The 19,076-nt window shown below is 58.9% G+C and overlaps 2 protein-coding genes across 3 annotated transcripts; one reads left to right on the top strand and one right to left on the bottom strand.

Moving 5' to 3' along the window:
* The first annotated feature begins 1,062 nt into the window (after positions 1 to 1,062).
* CBX1 (chromobox 1) lies at positions 1,063 to 10,482 on the top strand. Of its 2 annotated transcripts, none has more exons than XM_062616976.1 (5): positions 1,063 to 1,219; positions 7,427 to 7,602; positions 8,099 to 8,276; positions 9,101 to 9,195; positions 9,858 to 10,482. In XM_062616976.1, exons 2-5 carry the CDS (start codon positions 7,463 to 7,465, stop codon positions 10,000 to 10,002), a joined length of 558 nt encoding a protein of 185 aa, XP_062472960.1. In that variant the 5' UTR covers positions 1,063 to 1,219; positions 7,427 to 7,462; the 3' UTR covers positions 10,003 to 10,482. The 2 variants fall into 2 exon arrangements, with proteins under 2 accessions (XP_062472960.1, XP_062472968.1); XM_062616984.1 differs by having other exon boundaries at positions 1,072 to 1,219; positions 7,430 to 7,602.
* A 5,149-nt stretch (positions 10,483 to 15,631) lies between these two features.
* NFE2L1 (NFE2 like bZIP transcription factor 1) lies at positions 15,632 to 18,922 on the bottom strand. The gene is made up of 4 exons (XM_062616961.1): positions 18,551 to 18,922; positions 18,088 to 18,177; positions 17,649 to 17,810; positions 15,632 to 17,423 (listed from the first exon to the last, which is right to left on the bottom strand). The coding sequence occupies exons 1-4, from the start codon at positions 18,920 to 18,922 to the stop codon at positions 16,089 to 16,091; spliced, it is 1,959 nt and encodes a 652-aa protein (XP_062472945.1). The 3' UTR covers positions 15,632 to 16,088.
* Positions 18,923 to 19,076: the final 154 nt, after the last annotated feature.

Consider the following 19,076-nt stretch of genomic DNA (forward strand, 5'->3'; position numbering starts at 1 on the left):
AAAGCAGGGCTCAGGGAGTCCGAAGGCTCCCATCTGCTTCCATGCAGAGTTGCACCAAGAAACGTGTGATCTTATTTATGCCTTATTGGGAGTTAATTGATCTTAACTTCATAAATCAACTTACACCCAGCGCAGGAGGCAGCTCCCAGGCAGCTTTAACCAGTTGCACCAAATTCTCTTCCAAGGATTCTTTCGAGCCTCGGCCTAAGGGACCCTGAGATACGTGGCTGGGTTCGGTTTTATCTTCCTCCCATTTGCGTTTCAGTGCTCCCAGGTTGAGGCTTTCAGGGTCTCACAGGAAGAAGAGCCGGAGGGCGGAGAGGCACATCCCATGGCCCTGCCCAGCACGGCTCCGGATGCAGTCCCCCGCGCTCGCACTGCGGACAGAGAAAGTGACAGCTTTTATCTCTGCCCTGCTATCTGCTATCTTCCTGCTGACTCAGACACGGCCTTAACAGCAGCCTCCATCCCTCTGGAACAGCGGGACCTGCCTGGAACGCTCTCTCCTAACCAGCACACACCAGTGGCAGCCCAGAGGCCCCACTCCAGCCCCATGTCACGTCCGTCTGTGCCCGCACATCTCTGCTCCAGGCGCCTTCCAGCCCCACGGCAGCCTCTGCATTTAGAGGAACGCCTCGCAGAGCTCCACGGCACAGAACCGGGAACGAGCCCCGTCTGTTGCTGCTTTTGCTCGTCACGCTCGGACAGAGCTGCCCACAGCCGGCACCGGAGCGGCTCTCCTGACGTCGTTCCCCCATTTAGGAAGGAAGAGGCTCCCCGTTAAGATGGGTGCCCCAAACCCAGGCCCCGCTGCCCACCGGGGGGTGGCCCCAGCCAGCCCAGCGCCCCGACACCCGGCCCCGGGGACTGGTAACGGGAGGGGGGGGCCTGGGCCCAGCGCCCGTCCTCGGGGCCCGGCCCGGCCCGGCCGCCTCGAGCGGGCCAAGGGCTCCCCCCGGGGCCCGGGCGCTGCCTGCGCGGGGCCCAGCCCCGCAGCACCGGCAGCCTGCGTAGGCAGCGCGGCGGGGAACTACACTTCCCATGGTGCCCCGCGGCGGGCGCGGGTCGCGGCGCAGGCGCAGTGCGCACGGCGGGCACCGGGGTTGGCCGGGCTCTTTTGTTCGAGGGAGGCGGACGGAGCGCGGCCAGGCCCGCGGCGACACGGAGCGGGGCCGCCTGCAGCCCCTTCCCTCGGCGGCGGTTGGCGGGGCTGTGCAAGGTGCGGGGAGGCCGCGGGCGGGGGGGGGGTGTGGGGGGCTGAGGGGGGGGTGCTGTGGTAAAACCGGGCGCTGTGGGGGGAACCGGGCGGGAGGGGGGGGTGAGGGCGCTGAGGTGGGGGTGGAAAGGGGGGGGCTTGGGAAGCGCTAATGGGGGTTTTGGGGGTGCTGGGCCCCTCAAAGAGCGGGAGCCGAGGGGTTGGGCCCGGGGTAAAGCGGGGCCCGGGCGGTGCTTGGGGAGCCCCCGGCGCTGGGGGCTTTGGGCGGAGGGGGAAGATGGGGGCTGGTGCGGGGGGTCCGGGTTTAGGGGTGGAAGCGTGCTTCGGGAGCAGCGTGCCCTGCGTGGGGAATGGGCCGCTTGGACGGGACGGAGGAGCCGCTGCTCCCTGCGGGAACGAGCCGGGAAGGAGGAGGAGGGCTCCGGGCTCCGGCCGCGGGAAGGGGAGGGGACGAGCGGCAGCTTTTGGCGGGGAGAATGAGCGGGAAGCGCTCCGCGGGCTGCGGGAGGCCAGGAACCGGATGGGGCTGATCCCGGCGGAGCGACCCCGGGGGCGGGGGGGGGAGCCCAGCGTGGGGCTGGAGGGAGGTGGAGAAGGGACGGCTGTAGCTGGAAGCGGGGGGATGCAGCAGGAGCTGGTGTTGGGTCAAGCCCTGCTATCCCATAGTGCGGGGTGAGGGTCTGGGCAGCTCCTCCGGCTGCTTTTTGGGAGCTGTGGGATTCAATCCATGCTTGGAATGGGAGTGGATAAAGCGGTTGGGGGGAAGAATTAGGGCTTGTGGAAAGGGAAGGTGGTGGAGCCAAAGTGGGATTCGTACCTGTGTGGAGAAGGAGGTGGCGGATGTGGAGCTGTCCCTGGAGCTGCTGAGAGGGCAGCAGTGGGGTTGGGCTCGGGGCTGTGGAGCTGGTGTGGAGGAGGTGGCATGGGGGCTGAATGGGGAGGTCTCAGCGATGGGGCAGTGCTCGGTGATGGGTTTGGAAGCAGCAAGCGTGTATTGTCCCTATGAACTGAGGGATCGAAGTGGGAAGGGGTTTTCTGGCTGCCTAATTCCAGGGTTCAAAATCCCCATGCATTTGAGAGGGGAAGGTGTTTGTGACGGGATAGAATCATGGAATGGTTTGTGTTGGAAGGGACCTGAAAGCTCATCCAGTTCCTCCACACCTTCCACTAGGGCAGCTTGCTCCAAACCCTATCCAACCTGGCCTTGACCACTGCCAGGGATGGGGATGCTCGGGATGAAGGGATGCTCCATTGGTTGGTGACCCGGGCTTGGTTTCCTATCAGTGCTTGAGATCCTGGTAGTGGGAATGATGAGAATGAAGATGTGGCTGCTCCAAGCCCTGCCCAGCGCCAGGGAGAGGCAAAACCACCCAGGTCTGGGAGCGCAGGCGGGCAGCGCTGGGGAGATGCCCCTGGATGCAGCCCCAGTGTCCATAGGGATGAAGGTTGGAGGGGAAGGCGCTGTAGAGACCTGGGGTTGCTTGTGAGAGGGACACAGCATGGTGTCAGGAGCACTGGAAAACCAGGAATTCCACAGCACTTGGGGCAGTGCTTTCCCCACAAAAGGGAGCAGAAGAATGGAAATCCCTGCTCTCATTCCCAGAGCGTTTATCTGATCTAGAGGAGTTCAGCGCTTGTGTCCGCCTCGGTCACATCATTCCTGGTGGTGTGACGGGATTTCTTCCCTCGGGTTCTGATTTTCATCCCTCCTGCTGCATGTGTGCTCCTCGGAAATGCAGAGGTGTTTTCTCTGCTGGATTGTGAACTGAACTGGGAATAATGGGGCTGAACTGGAAGCTTGTGGCTTTGCTCTCAGCTCAAAGGCTGGAGCTTTCCCATCACCTTTCCAGGCCTGTTTCCTTGCTCTTCCCAGCTTCTGGAGAGTGGAAGCCTTAAAGTGCTGCTTCCCACTTCAAAAGAAAGATCCCTTTCCCTGGCGTGTGCGGGATGCGCTTGGCATGCTCAGGAGTCTTTATAGAGACGAGCGGTCGCAGCCAAGGAGGGAGGCAGGAGGAGGAAGCGTTTTAGGTTTAAAGCTCCTGGAAGCGGAGCTGAGCCGTTGTTAGTCCTTGAAGATGCAGCCAATGAGTCTGTGCTCAGTGAAACCTCGGAGCTTTCTTCTTAGCCTGCTCTTCCTTTGCCTTTCTGAACCTTCTTCCACCGCTGAGACCAGCACCAGGCATCCCAGGAGGCTGTGGGGAGAGCTTCCTGATTTCCAAAGGCAGTGTCCTCCCCACGGGGCTGGGTGCTGTTCTCTTGGTACCAGCATCTGACCCACACTGCTCCCATTTCCCTGCTAGCACAGGCTTCTGTGGCAGCACTGCCTTCAGCCCCTCTTTCTTCGTGGCCTTTTACCAGAGGCTCAATCCTTTTCCAGTGGCTCAGGTCTGTCCTGGACCCTTTTTCCTTTAGCTGCACCAAGAAGTTATCCTTTCAGTCTCTCCCTTTTCTGCTTTCCTCTTCCCAAAGGCTTTCAGCTTTGCCTTGAGTGTTGGGGAAGAAGCAGGAAATGCAAATGGAAAGCTTTGGCAAAGGCCCATCCTGAATTTGTCTTGAGATCCTATTTTTTCAGCATGAGCCAACTTTATTTCACACATCAAGTATAGAAGATTGAAGCTGGATTTTAGGCAACGTACAACTGATGAGATCTCTCTGAGGCAGGACTCACCCAGCCCTGAGTCCCATAGACACGAGTCTGCTCATGGCAACACCGTAGGAGTTGTCTGTCCTCCCTAAGAATGCCCAGGCAGAATGCATCAGCTTCATCCTGCACCTCTGGTGTGAGATGTGTGCGTTTGCAAGCTCTGGAGACGAGGGAGCAGAGCACGGGGTGAGTCTTCCCCACGCTGCCTTTCCAAAGAGATGGAACTCTCCCACCCCAAACCTCTCCCACTTCCTCCAGGGACCAGAACCCAGCCAGTGCTTTGGGTGCTTTGTTTTGAACACCTCAGACTGGAGGCTTTGGATGTTCCTGAGCACAGGAGGCTGAAATCCCTGTTCCACAGCGGCATTCCTGATGTGGAGAGTCTGGGGAGCAGCTTTGCAGCTAAAGCCATGAGTCTGTGCTCCCAGGGGGGCCGAGTCCTTTTTCTCTTGCACTGAGCTGCGTGTTTGACTGCAGTGCAGCGAGAGGCCTGTGCAGCAGCTTCCCTCCGTGCTGGCTCTGTGCTTGCAGCAGCAGCGCTGTGAGCTACAGCTCAGCCTTATCCCCATGGATATCCCTTTATCCCTATGGATATCCCCTTATCCCCTCTGGTTTGCAGGCTCCAGAGGCAGACCCACACGTTGTCCTGTTTGTGAGCAGGCATGAGGAGCTGCAGAGGCAGAGCAGGGCTCTGCATGGCGGTGATGCTGGTACTCCGGGGTGTAAATGCCCCCAGTAGAACCAGGGCAGTGCCTGCTGGAAGGAGCAGGCCCTGAGTGAGTGTCTGGGGGCTTTGCAGAGGTTGCTGCCTGCCAGATGCTTGCACTTGGGTTGCTGCAGCCCTTTGCACTGGGGTATTGGTCCCTCCCCTTGGCAAGCTCTTTCTCACAGCGCTCCTGGCCTTGGATTTGCATCTTTTGCCACAATAAAATGCTGGATCTGGGCTATTGCATTGCTCTGTTGCCTCTATTTCCCTTTCCACGCCTACCTGTCCTACACCACCTCGAGCTTCAGCAGCTCCCCTCTGAGCTCATCGGGGCCAGACTCTACCGTTAAGCTCTTTGATCCTGTGTTGCCTTCTTGGGAAGTTGCCCAAGTGGCCCAGGGATCCAGCTGAGCATCCGGAGGTGCCTTCAAAACAAGTCCATCTCCAAGCAGAAACCACAGCACTTTCCACTGAAGTCTTCATAGAATCCCAGCCTGGTTTGGCTTGGAAGGGACCTGAAAGCCCATCCAGCTCCAGGTGCCTGTGTCCAGCCTGGCCTTGAACACTGCCAGGGATGGGGCAGCCACAGCTGCTCTGGGCACGCTGTGCCAGCGCCTCAGCACCCTCAAACAGAACAGCTTCTGCCTCATTTTAATCTAATCTAAGTCCCTTTGCCTGCAGCTGAACAGAAGTGGCTGCTGAGGGAGGGGGAGCCTGATCCACCCCTCTGGGCTGTGCCAGGGTTTATTTGCAACAGCATCTTCATGGGGACCTCCTCAGCTGGAGCACACTCTGCCCTGGCCCCTTCTCCATAGGAGGGGAAGGATCCTGTTGGTGCCAGGATCTCAGCCTCCTCCTGGAGGCCAGCAGTAAAAGCAAAGCAAGGGAGATCTCTAGTGCTAAACATGAGCAGAAGGAGGAAAAGGCTTCTGATGCAGAGCCTGGGCTCAGTGAGCACCAAGCACCTCCTGATGCCAGCACCCACTGTGGCCTGGCCCTGCAGGGGGAAGATGGAAGATGTCTGTCTGGCAGCAAGCGTGGTCCAAGCATAGGCATCAATCCAGCTCCTGCCGAGCTGGGAGGTGCTGCTTCTCCCTCTGCACTCTTTCATGCTCCTCAGCTGCCTTCAAGCCCTGTCTGTGGGGTAGCAGCAGAGATGGGGTGCTCTGGGGTGCACTGTGCTCCCTCCCATCCTGTCTGCTGTGGCTTCTGCTGCTCTGAACTGGTAACTTTGGAGCCTTTGGGCCTGGTTTGAGCCTTCTCCTTTGATACCCCAGCAGCAGCATCTTGTGCCCCAGGGAGCTCATCCAGCTGCACCTTGAGAGCTGGGGGTGCTGCTGAACCCTGGCATCTCCTTCAGCCAGTGTGGAGCTGCGGGTCTGGGCTGAGGTCATTTCACAGGGATATTTACTAGAATGAGTTCTGTTCTAGAAGGTTCGTGCTAAACCCGAGTGGCAAAACAAGAACGTTCCCAGGCAGGGAACGTGTGACCCTTTGCTTGGCAGAAAACAGGGATTTTCCTGGCATTTCAAAGGAGTCCTGTTCCTGAGTGCAGCAGGGTGGGATCGGGGCGGGGGGGGGCTGAGGTGCAGGGCTGAGTTTGGGTGGTCTGGGTCCTGTTGAAAGCTTCATTCACCAGGGGCTCTCTGTGACAGCAGAGATAACAGATGGGGAGACCTGGACCCTCCTGACCCTTTGGTTGGTATCAGTCAGTGCAGCTCCAGTGTGCTTGGTTCTCGGGAGCAGGGGCTGGTGATGAGATCAGGGTCTTCAGCCTGAAAACAAAACCCTTCCCAGATGCTCACTGGTGCCTTGGCAGCGGCGCTGGGACCTTCTGGTGTAACTGGGAGCAGGCAAGAAGTGGCTGGGGAGCGTTTGCAAGGAGCAGGGGTGCTCCTGGCGGGGCCGAGGCGGGCGCTGCCAGCAGCAGCAGCAGGGACGGGCTGTCCCACAGGGGCTCTCCCTGCTCCGAGCTGGGTTTCAGCGGGGAAGCGGGGCCTCTCTGTGGTTTCTGGCTTTCTCAAGTGCTTCCTTGCAGGCTGGGGAAGCGCCCAGGCTCTGGCAGGGGCTGCTGCTCCTCTGCAGTCCCCAGTGTGTGCGTGGGGAGCGGAGCTGCACCCAGGGCTGCCCCATCACGCGTTACGTGCATCGCTGCAGCCACTGCCCAGCAGCACTGGACATGCTGGCAGCCATCTGACTGCCTAAACAGCCCGGAAAGAGAAGGAAAAAGGCAAAAGAGTATCTTGGGGTTGGTGACTTGGATGAATATCCCATGTGCACGTGCATGGAGCAGCAAGGAAATGAACGCAGGGAGCTCGGCATCATGGCTGTGACGTGTTTTGAACTTGGAGTAACTGTTTAGTATCTATCAGCAGCGTGCTGCTGTCTCCCTCCCACTGCCCCGCAGCTCTGCAGATGCTCTCTGCCATCGCAGGCAGGGTAGAACTAAGCTGAAGGGGAGGTCAGCAAGGGGAAGGAAGAGGAGAGGACAGGGTGAGGGGGACATGAGGGGCTCAGCAGGAGAAGGGCAGGGTGTGAAGCAGTGGGGTGCTGCTTTGTTCCTGGAGGCCAATGGGCAACACATGAAAGCAGTGTGTTCGAGCCATGGTGTGCTGAAAACAGGGACAGAACATGGGTGGAATCAGGGAGACCAAAAGGCCAAGGCTTCAGATCAAAAAGACTCCTGCTCGAGCCTCCTTTTTGCCCTTTTGCCTTTTTGTTATCTGCTTTGGATGAACCTGTTTGCTCCAAAGCAGCGTTCCTGCTCTGTGCTTTGTCTCTGTGTACCCAACACTTTGGCTGCCTGGCAGAGGCAAACCTGACCTTGGCCCTAACACGTTGGTTCCCTCTCCTCCCTTAGCAGCGTCGCCCGTAAGCTGAAAAACTGGCCAGCACAATGGGAAAAAAACAGAACAAGAAGAAAGTGGAAGAGGTTTTAGAGGAAGAGGAGGAGGAGTATGTGGTGGAGAAGGTCCTGGATCGGCGAGTGGTGAAGGGCAAAGTGGAATACCTGCTCAAGTGGAAGGGCTTCTCAGAGTGAGTGCCTCCCTGCTGCTGCTGTGGGGTGGGTCTGGGCTGCTCCGGTGCGAGCATCTCCTCCTGGGTGGGAGGCTCAGTGTCCCTCTGCCTTTCCTTGGCTGGAAAGTGGAGCTAAGAGGCCAAGGGCAGCCCTAAGGGTGAAAGCAGCAGTGCTGAATGCCTCGAGCTTTAATCAAGGTGCTGAGAGCACGGCCTGGGTGAGAAAGTCCTGCTTCTGTCTCAAAAACGTGCCCTGGTGGGGCTTCTCCCCTTAAACCTAGTGTGAAACAGGCACCCGGGAAAATGAGTGGCATTTCTCTCCTGAGAAGGGAAATAACTGCCCAAGCCTCTGGCATCCCTGTCTGGGTCAGGGCAGGCTCCTGCTTCCCAGGGCCAGGACACCCGCATCCCCACTGCTGCTTCTCAGCATCTCCACTGGGTGACCGGATGCCCCTTGGCAGGGAAAGCTGCAGCAAGCAAGGACATAAAACTAAGCTGTTGTCTTGGATTGCAGTGAAGATAACACATGGGAGCCAGAGGAGAACCTCGACTGCCCAGACCTCATTGCAGAGTTCCTTCAGTCCCAGAAAACCGCACATGAGAGCGAGAAGTCCGAGGGGAGCAAGCGCAAAGCGGAGTCTGACACAGAGGATAAAGGGGAGGAGAGCAAACCAAAGAAGAAGAAGGAGGAGGTGAGGCTGGGTGGGCTTTTCCTGTGCTCACCTCCCTACCCAGACACTTGGCAATGGTGTCTGGGAGCTGGAGCAGCCACGCTCCCAAAACCTCGCTCCAGCTGTTCTTAGTGACCTCAGAACCAGTCCTAGCACTAAACCCAACCAGATGGGTTTAGAGCACCAGGTTCTCCTGAAGAGCAGCACAAGGCGGGAAACAGGAGGTAGGGGTTGCCTGTTTTCCCTTGAAGAGGGAGAACAGGATGGAGCAGAGAACCTCCTGCTTCAGGTGCTCATAGCTGCTCGGGAATAGGGGTGGTAAAAGGCTCTGCAGGCTGGGTTCATCCCAGGAGCTGCTGGGTCTTGGCCAGCACAAGAGTTTGACCAGCTTTAGGTCCTCTGCTTTAGCTTCAGCAGGACGCTTCCCCCTGGACCCAGCAGGGCATCCACTCTGCAGCAGGTTTACTCCTGAGTGATTTTCTCAGTTGCCTGCTGGCCTTAGTCATTATTAGCCATTATTAGTCATTATTAGTCATTGAGCTGAGCTCTTAGGCAGAAGCTCTTCCCTGTGAGGGTGCTGAGGCGCTGGCACAGGGTGCCCAGAGAAGCTGTGGCTGCCCCATCCCTGGCAGTGTTCAAGGCCAGGTTGGACACAGGGGCTTGGAGCAAGCTGCTCCATTGGAAGGGGTTGGAGCTGGAGGAGCTTTCAGGTCTGGGATTCCATGATTCTGGTGTGCGCATCTGACCCAGCCTTTCCGAGCAGCCACTGGTGTCCCCTGGTGAGCAGAGGCAGGGCTGTGGCTGTCCCTGGGGGATGCTGCAAGTGGCATCTCGTCTCTTTGCAGTCGGAGAAACCGCGAGGCTTTGCCCGAGGATTCGAGCCCGAGCGGATCATCGGTGCCACGGATTCCAGCGGGGAGCTCATGTTCCTGATGAAGTGGTGAGTGTGTCTTTGTGTCTGTCACTTCTTCACTTATTCTGTGCCAGAGAGGGAAGGACCTGCGCCTGGGGAGGCCCTGCTACCTGGCATGAAATCTCTGGCGATGGCGCTGCTGCCTGAGGTGACCCTCTGCGCTGAGGCTAACGTGGATGTGAAACGAGCAGGTAGGGCCCTTGGGGGTCGTGTGGCTCTTTGAGATGTCCCCCCCCTGCAGCAGGCGCGAGCTTGGGGGAGAAAGAGGGGCACGGTGTCATGGCCTGGGAGAGGAGAGCCGTGACAGCGAGCGTGTCCCCTCCGGCTGTAGTGACACAGGGCTTGTCGCTGGTGCAGGTGGGAGCCAACCCAGGCAGGCGGAGCTGCGGGAGCCCATGGCTTTTGCACCGTGTTGGAAGTCCGGAGTGGCAGGGGGCAGGGCCGCAGCTTTCACTCGCCTTCTCCTTCCCCATCCCCGACAACGCAGCGCTCAACTCACACCTCGGTTTCCCCTGGGCTCCCGTGCTGCTTCTCCCTGCTCTGGAGCCACTCAGGAAGGGGGCACTTGGATGCCCCGAGCACCTCGGGGACTCCCGTTTTCCTGCTGCTTCTTGAGTCCTCTCCGGTCTCCGTTTCTTCCGCCTCCCCCTCCGCAGCCCCCTAACTTGCACCTCTGCTCTGGCCTGTAGGAAGAACTCTGACGAGGCCGACCTGGTCCCTGCCAAGGAAGCCAACATCAAGTGCCCGCAGGTGGTCATCTCGTTCTATGAGGAGAGGTTGACATGGCATTCCTACCCCTCAGAGGACGATGACAAGAAAGAGGACAAGAACTAAGCCCTGGCACCCGCTCTGGCCAACCTTTGTATAAAGATCTGAACTGTGGGTTTGAGCAAGAGGGAGAGAACGCAGCTCTGCTCGGTTGGGAGCGTAGAGATGGCTGGAGAAGATGCCCTTTGAAGAGACCAGTATGGTTTCTGTGCCCTGCAGCTGCTCAACTGCTTTCTGCAGCTTCATGCTGTGTACAGATTCCAAGCAGCCCGACTCAATGGGGGGGGGGGGGGGGGGGGATTTGGAAAGGAAGGGCAGGGGGATGCTGGGGTGGGAATGAGGGGAGGAAGTGGGGTGCTTGTTTCAAAGCTGCCTATTTCGCAGCTTGGGGGAGAGGAAGCAAAGCCCCTTCCATGAAGGACTATCCCTGGTGATGGGTGGGCTGGGGAAAGGGAGTGCAGATGGATACTGCTTATTCTTCAAAGACCATCTCAGCAACCCACAGCCTTCTTCCCAATAGTGTTAACTCTGCATTTTTACGGCGTAGCATGTGTGTAGGTTTTTGTTTTGTTTCCTTTCTTCTCTTGTTTCTTTTGCTATTTTACTGGTGTATTGGTTCAAAGGGGGGGGGGGGGATTTGGGGAAACTGGTCTCTTGTTTAACTGGGGAGGGAGGGGGGCGAGGTCTGGTGACAACGTTCCAGATCGTTTCCAGCTCTTTTGTAGAACATGAATTCAGAACAGAGAAGCAGAATAAAGGCAGGGCTGGTGGGGTGGGGAGGAAGAGCCCAGCGCTGGGGGCAGAGTGAGGGAGGCAGGGACACTGTGAATGTCCAGCTCTCTGGAGCCAGGATCCTCACCCCCCCACACCCTGCAAGCGATGTGGAGAGGGAGGGATAAAGGGAATGGGGGGACAGGGGGACGGGGACTTGTGAAAATGCAAACTTGTGATTCATTCGTATTGTCCTGCAGCAGAACTGCCACTGCCACATGCATTGGGGGGGGGGGATTTTAACCCTTCAAAAAGCCTTTCTAACCATCTTTCCATTACAAGGTGCTATTTCTCAGAACAGGGGGAGGGATGAGGGGGGAGCCTTCTACTTGTTCCTTCAGTTGACAATAGCCAGCCTGCAGCATTGGGAACCTTCCCGTTGTGGGAGGGAGAGGGAATCAACAGCAGCACAAGCAAACAACCCAATTCCATTGTATCCCTGCCCGTGGCAGGGGGTTGGAACTAGATGATCTTACGGTCCTTTCCAACCCAAAGCACTCTGATGATGCTGTCTTCTCCCATGATGCTGGGAGGAAGCCTCACCTTGGTGCTGCTGGAGCTGGATGCGTGACCCCAAATCTTCCCCAGTCCTTGGGTTTGTTTCTTGTTTTGTCCTGTTTTTTGGCAATCAGATTGATTACGAATCCTCATCTATTTAATGGCCGGAGTCCTGAGCCCCACCAGGCTCCCGGCACCTCCGGGGGGGGCGGGCTGGGGGGTGGGTATGTATCTGGACTTGCCTTGTACAAACCTTTTCTAAGAGCATGTGTTTAGGTTTCGTGAAGCCGTTGTTGAACTGTAAAGTCCGTGTTTGGAGTTGAAGCTCATCCCAAGCTCTGTCGGGTTGGGGTTTGGTTGTGGTTTGGTTTTTTTTTGTTGTTGTTTTTTTGGGGTGTTTTTTTTTTGTTGTTTATTTTTTTGTCTCAATAAAATTTTAGATTTATAATCCCGATTTTTCTCTTCTCTACCAGCTCTTTGTGCATGCGATGAGTGAGGAGGTGTAGAGCGGGCGCGCAGGGATGCGGCTGCGGCTCCTGCCGAGCAGGGGGAGCACTGGTGCAGCCCAGGGCAGCCGCTGGCTCCCGATTGCAGCCGGAGCCTCGGAGCAGCTGATCCCAGGTTCTGGTTTGTGTTGGCTTCCATCTGGAGAAGAGAAGTGTCCTAGAGGTTAGTGGATAGAGCCCGGTCTCACCCATGGAGACAAGAGGATGAGTCGGGATCTCCTTTGACGCGCGTGTTCCTTAGCCAGGACCCGGCAGCAGAGGTGGGGTAAGTGACCTTCACTTCCATTCTCAGCCCAACTTCGTGCTTAGGGATGGGTTTCGAAAGCTCCGGCAGTGCTGCTGGTGGCTGCTCGGGTGAAGGTGGTCTCCCCTTTTGTTGCTGGTGTGGACTTGTTGACGGCTGTAAGCTCCTGTGTGTGGAGGAGAGGAGGCTTCTCCTCGTGTGCAGTTGTACAGAGAGCAGAGTGGGCCAAAGCATCCCTGAGGGCAGGATCCCGGTTTCTGGCATTCCCAGGGAGCAGGATGGAGCAGGGAGGCTTTGGTGGTGGTCAGAGCTGAGCAGGGGCTCCGCCAGCCCCTCATCGACCCCTCAGGGCTGCAGAACCATGCAGCCCCTTGAACTCCAGGTCATTTGCAGCAGCTCAGCCTGTGCCCAGTGGGACAATGAAATCTCTGCCCTGCCCCAGCAGAGGCAGCAATTAAACCTGCATTAATCACTGCATGGAGAAGGGGAACGGCCACTTAATTGAGGCAGGGAAGGCTGCAGCTCCCCGGGGAGGCGCGGGGCCATCGATCGCAGCAGGTAGCTGGAGGATGCTCATTGCTGCAGCCCCCAGGGTGGGCTTGTGGTCATACTGAGTGTGGGGGGGCTCACGTGAGCTGCAGGCAGGCTCCAGATCCCGGGATACGGATGTGTGGCACCATGGGAGCAGGATGCATCACCTCCTGAGCAACGGGCACTGGATGATTGTCTCCTGACCATTGTGGCGTGCGGAGTGCTCCGGGCTGAGCCCGAAGTGGGGCAGAGGAAGCTCCTCCATCCCCAGCAGGTGCTGAGGGCTCAGGCAGCAGCAGGACCTGGTTCAAAGGGCCCTGATGGTGGATAAGTGCTTCCTGCTTGCACTTGGTGCTGGGTTGGCAGCAGTGACAGCGCTGGGGCTGTGACCTCCTCACGTTGTCACCTTTCTGCCATCATTCTAAAGCAGCCCTGGAGGAGTGTCTGCAATAAGAACCCCCAAGCCCAGGAGGAGAGGCAGGAAGCACCGCAGAGGGTGGATTTTGATGCTTCGTGTTCCCCTTGCCTGAGCTGTTGCCATGTGTGGAGCTGGGCTGGCCTCAGCACCGACAGCAGGCATGGATGGACTCTTCCAGTCCCATGAGGAAAGGTTTAATCCTCAGGAAAAGGACATTTTCCCCACTGGAACCCTGGTGGAAGGCAATTGGGGAGCTTCTGCTTCCTGTTCTGGCTGTGCCTGGCCTGGGGAGGTGCCTGGTGCTGGTGGTCACAAAGCTTTGGTGCTGTGTCTCACCCAGACACCCCAGCTTTTATTGCCAGGCTCTAGTGAATGCTCAGGACCTGCTCCATCATCATGCCACGAGATGGAAAACCCCACAGCACCTACGCCAGCCATGCAGGAAGGTGGTGGGTATGAAAGCCTTAGAGCAAGGCATCTCTAACCAAAGCATATCCAGTGCTGGTGGGGTGCAGAGGCTGCTGCCTGGCACTGCAGTGATTCAGCACCAGCCCAAGGTCTCGCTGGTGCTGCAGCTCTTCCCAGGAGCAGTTTTCCAGCCCCAGTTGGTTCATCCAAGCTGTGCTCGGTGTCCATCTGCAGGGCCTGGGCTCCTGCCTGGCCCCAGGGGGAGGCTGTTGGCAGCAGCGTGGCTTCAGAGCAGCCTGACCCCTTCCTCTGGTGCTGCAGAGTCTGGGCCTGCCCTTGAGCCCGGCTGGAGGCGAACCCAGCTCTGCCAAGGGAATGGGGCTGGGACCAAGGGCTGGAGGCAGCCCTGGGCACACAGCCAGAGCTTCCCACCAGCACCAGCCTGGCAGTGCCCCTCCGATGGCTCTGCTGCAGGATGAGGTGCTCCAAACCCGCATCCCTCGGCACAGGGATGGGGCAGGAGCCAACCTGCAGAGCCCCATATAAATACACTGGTGATGGAACAGCCCCTGGCTCTGGAACCAGCGCTGTGGTGTGCACTGGATGGAGCTGCAACAGAGAGGTTGGAGCTGCGTTGGTGGTGTTTGAACGCCCAACAGGACCCAGTGCTTGGCTCAAGGGGGAGGATGAGGCTGCACCAAGGCAGCTCTGACCTGCAGGGCCCAGCATCAAGCCCCACACGCCTTTGAGCAGCAGCGGCTTTGCTGGCTTCAGCTCCAGGACCCACAACGGGCTCCATGCACTGCGGGTTCAACCAGGACCATACTTCTCCAAGGGCTGCTTTGGGAAAATGCTGTTGGGAAGGAAGGAAGAGCAGAGGAACCTTCTCCTCCCCTCCAACCTGGTACCGACAGGCTGGGATGACAGCAGCACCCTGGAGCTACCGTGGAGGCGCAGGACCCGCAGGAGGAGGCCCCGTCTGCTTTCTCTTTGAAGCAACGAAGAAGAAAACCATGAAGCAAACACGCTTGTACAGTGAATAAGCCGGTTTATTTTCGTCCTGTGCTCACAACAATCTCTCCTCGTTCCCTGACAGGTCACAGAGCACTCAAAAGAAGAGTTTCTAAGAGGAAAAATAACTTAAAACATCCGCGCAGGGCCCCCTTCCAACCTCCCCGCACCCACAGCTCCACCTCTTGTGCTTCAGCTCATGCCCAAGTCCAGCCACTGAATCTCAAGGAGCGCTCCTGGGGCTGCAGCGAGCGGATCCCCACAACCCCCCCTACCCCCGAGATCCAACCACCTTCCCCATGGCCTCTCTCCTGCCTGCACCAGGGTTCCTTCCCTTGCGTTCCCAGCCCGAGTCCTCCCTCAGCCCGACCCGCACGCACAGGACTGGCTTGGCAAAGCCTTGCTGTTGGGTTTGGAAGCTTTGTTTCTGTCGGTTGCTGGTAAAGTCGGCCGGCTCCCAGCTGTGCTATACTGCAAATACAGCTTCATAGGATCGCCTCCGTGGCGGAGACGGACAGTGATCAAGGCACTACCCCCACCCCCCTCCTGAAAACAAAGGAAGTCAGACCAACACCTAGGGACAGAAGAGAATCCTATAATGTGATCACACGGTTACACGGAATCTTTCGGTATGGCAAAGAGAACATTGAGCAGCTTTGAACGGTTGGGCTTCTCCCTTTGTTATGTTTCTTTTACTCAACACAAGCACTCAAGACCCTATAGGGAAAACCAGGGCTGAAGCCCCAAGAAATCAAAGCGCGGTTACGGAACAGGAATCCTAACGGCTGTCTATAAGCTCTATGAGTGACGAGCCCACGGCTTGGTGGGGGACAGGGAAGGGGTTAAACCCTCTGCTCCCCTTGTGCTGTGCACTCGCCCAGCTCCCGGCCCTCGCATGGGAGACGACAGCGTTTGCATGCAGGCTGCTGCGTGTGCCGGCCCAGCGCGGCGCTGGCGCGGCGGCAGTGACATGCTCTGAGTGTGGTGATGGGGGGGGACCCGGAGCACAGCGGTTCTGTTACCCCTCTCCAGTGCCCCCCTTCCCGAAAGCCCTCCACAGCTCCTCCACACGTACCCGGTTCTCCCTGTGAGCTTCCTCAAGCCTGGCAAGGGTTAATTGGAAGTCACAGCACGCGTGTTGCCATGTGTGCACCGGTCTGCTCTAGGAAGGGATGCTGGGTAAATCTGGAATTCAGTCGGATCGATCACACACACCGATGGCAAAAACGGGGCGAGGGAAAGGAAAACAAAACAAAAAGAACCAAAACCAGAAAAAAAAAAAAACAAACAAAAAACGGGAAAATAAAATAGGGAAAAGGAAAAATAATAATAAACCAACTACCTGAAATCACAGAACTTTGGAAGTTCAGAAAATGTCTCTCCTATCACTTGGTTTAAGTTCATTTGCTTAAATCTCTTTTTTGTTTCTCTTATTTAAAGCCAGTTCCTAACAGTAGTTTGTTTATCCGCCTCTGCCAAGCCCACCGCCAGTGCTGCCAGCTCGTGTCCTGCGCTCAAAGGATTCCAAAGCTGTGGAATTCCGGCGGCGGGCAGCCCCCAGCGCTCCGCCCGCAGGTCCCGCAGTGTCTCCCGCCGGCAGCAGTCCCCTTTGCTCGTGTGGGTTGGGTTGGTGTGGGTCGTGGTTTTGAGAAGATAGGATCGGATAAGAAGGCATTGAAAGTTCCTCTAAGTACTTCCAGGCTCAGCCCTTCTCCAGTTCTCCCAGTTGAACGAGTGTCCCGCTCCTCCCGCGGCGCCCATCCCGTCACTTCCTCCGGTCCTTCTGTTTGCGGTCCTGGCGCCGCACCGGCTGCTCGGCGGCGGCGCGCGGGATGAGGAGCACGCTGCCGTCGGTGCCGTACTGCAGCGCGTACTGGCTGGGCGAGTAGGGCTGCCCGTTCTCATCCCGCAGGCGGCCGAAGACCTCCTGGTACAGGTTCTGCACCTTCTGCTTCATCTGGCGGATGGATTTAAGGAATTCCACTTTCTCCCTGAGCAGTTTGGACTTGTCCCGTTGCAAGTCCTCCACGTCCCGTTCCAAGTTGAGGATGGTGTCCAGCTTCCTCTTGCGGCAGTTCTGCGCAGCCATCTTGTTCTTGCCTCGCCTCCTGATGTCGCGGATGAGGCTGAGCTGAGCCTCGCTGAGTTGGTACTTGGAGAGGAGCTCGTTGAACTCCTCCACGGGCAGGTTGATGATCTTGTCGTTGGTGAAAGGGATCTTCATGGCGCGGGCGCGATGCTCGTCCCTGCTCATCTGCTTGTCCAGGAACTCGGACGGTTTCTCCTTGCTGCTCTTCTTCCCGGTGCTGGGCAGTTTGGGCTCCTCGGGATCCAGGGCCCCCGGGGCCATGTTGTAGGTGTGGTTGTGGCCAACATGCTCCAGGTAAGGCAGGTAGTGGAGCTGCGATGGGTCCTGGTAGCTCATGCGGCAGAACTTGCTGTACTCTGGCTGGTATCCAACCGCCCCTTCCGCTTCTTCAAAGTCCACGTTTTCAGAGTCGGAGCTGTAGCCGACGGCTCCTTCCTCGGAAAACGAGGAGGAGGAGGAAGAGGATGAGGAGGAAGAAGAGGAGGAGGAGGAGGAGGAGGCTTCGGAGCTGCTCAGAGAAGCAGGACTGTGGCCAGAATCCAGAGAAAGACCTGAGTCGGAGTCAAACTCCTCTTCCAGCTGCGAAGCCTGCACCGGGTTGAAGCCCTCCTCGATGGCCAAGTCCATCAGGCTGATCTCGTCCAGCATGGCTTCATCCAGGAGCCCCCCCAGCGGGTCGGGCAGCTCGGGGGCCGCTGTCTCATTGCCGGTGCCGTTGAGCTGCGGGGGGAAGAAGATGCCGCTCAGGTTGGTGGAGCCGAAGGTGGTGTTGAGGCCGGTGGAGTTGTCCGGCGCCAGCTGGAGCAGGGCCGAGCCGCCGGCCATGGAGGGGCTTTCGATCTCGGAGCTGAAGAGGGAGAAGTCCTGCGAGCAGCTACCCAGGGAGGCCTGATGCAGGCTGACGTTCTGGTTGATGGGAGTGTTGGGGGCGAGGCTGTAGTTGGAGGCCAGCAGGTCCCCGCTCGTGCCGTTGTACAGGGGCTCGGCGGTCGTGGTGTTCACTTCCATAGCCTGCAAGAGACACACGGGACGGGGCCGGTGAAGGCGCCGCGCTCCTGCGCTGCACCAAAGGCAGGGCGATGCTTCTGGATCTGCCAAACGAGCCCAATCCTGCGGGCCTGGCTGCGGGAAGGTGAATCCAGCACCACGCACGCAATGTCACCGCGCAGGTCGAGGCACGACCCAAAGCGCCACAGCCCGATGGTGCAGCACCGAGCGCCCGCCCCATGAGCTCACCTGCATCTCCATGATGGACATGAGGTCCTGCCACTGCTGCTCCAGGTCGAAGGGCGACTCGGCCTCGGGGAGCAGGGGGGGGAGCAGGCCGGGCTGGCCGCCCGCGGGCCGGCTCTCGCCGGGCACGGCTTCGCTCAGGGTGGACACATCCGCAGCTGGAAACTGAAGCCCAGGAGGCAAGAGTGAGGCCATGGATGGGGAGGGAAGGCAGCGATCCTGAACCCCCCTTCACCCCTCCATGTGGGCAATCAGTTCCCCTTTGTTCAGAGCAAACTGGGTGCAGTTGTCCCTCTCTGAACCGATGAGAAGCAAGGACAGAAATGCTTAACTGTGACCTGCCTCGAGCCTCCCCTAAGCAGGCAAACCCCACTGACTGCTGCTTCTGCGGTCTGCATTAAGGGATCCAGGAGGAGCCGAGGACATCACCGCATCCACTCACCTCCGAATTGTCCCCGAACGGGAAGGTGGCCTCCAGCAGCCTAAGGCACTCCTCCAGGGACAGCGCTGTCTGATCCTCCGCACCGGGCACCTGCGGGTAACACAGTGGCAGCCCCGGGATGAGGGAGGTGATGGGGATGGTGACGATGAGCAAGGAGCTCCTTCCAGCAGGGCTTTATTCCAGCGCATCCAAAAAGAGCCAGAGGCCCCACCCAGTGGCTCCATCCTCCTGCTCTGGAGAGCGTCAGAGCGGAGCAGGGAATCGCTGCTCCCCTCCTGCCAGCGCAAGGACTCGGCTCGGCCACAAGGACCCGGCGCCCTCACCCTCCCTGCGGCCCACGACCCGCTCCTTTCCCCCCCCTGCCCTGCTCCTGCAGCTCCGTCCACCCTTCCCATTGGAAAGCAGAGCCCCCCCACCACCACCACCCTCCGGTGGCCCCAGGGACCCGGCTGCGGGGCGTTACCTGCGCAGGGAACCTCTCCCCGGTCTCCCCATCAACTAAGAGGTTCCTGGCCAGGAGCTCTCTCCTCCAGCCGTCCCCATCGCTCAGCTCTTTGTCCACTTCGCTCTCCTTCTGCCGGTGGCTGTAGTCGAACACCTCTCTCCCGGCGCCCAGATCGATGTCCTGTCTCCACAGGATGTCAATCAAATCGATGTCCTGCAAGACAACCACCGCCAGCCCTTCAACCCCGGCTCCACCCCCCTCTCCCCGTGCCCCGTTCGCCTCCCGGGGGTCCCCACCGCGGCTTTGCGGCTCCTTCCCCGCCCCGCCGCCCGTGGACACCCGCTTGGGCCCGCCCGGGGCCGCCTCGCATCCATCCGCCCCTGGAGCCATCCCGGCCATTTGCATAAGGGGTGGGGTGCGCGGCAGGAAAATCCCCGCATTCCCACCCACCTGATGCAACCCCGGCACCGGGCCGCAGTGTGCGACCCCCCCCCCCCTCCAGCACCACCACCACCGGTACCGGGCACCGCCAGCACCGCCGATG

The sequence above is a fragment of the Pezoporus occidentalis genome, unplaced genomic scaffold, assembly GCF_034315485.1.
Source record: "Pezoporus occidentalis ecotype Australia unplaced genomic scaffold, CSIRO_AGI_Poc_V1 ctg1030, whole genome shotgun sequence".
Classification (NCBI taxonomy): Eukaryota; Metazoa; Chordata; class Aves; order Psittaciformes; family Psittacidae; genus Pezoporus; species Pezoporus occidentalis.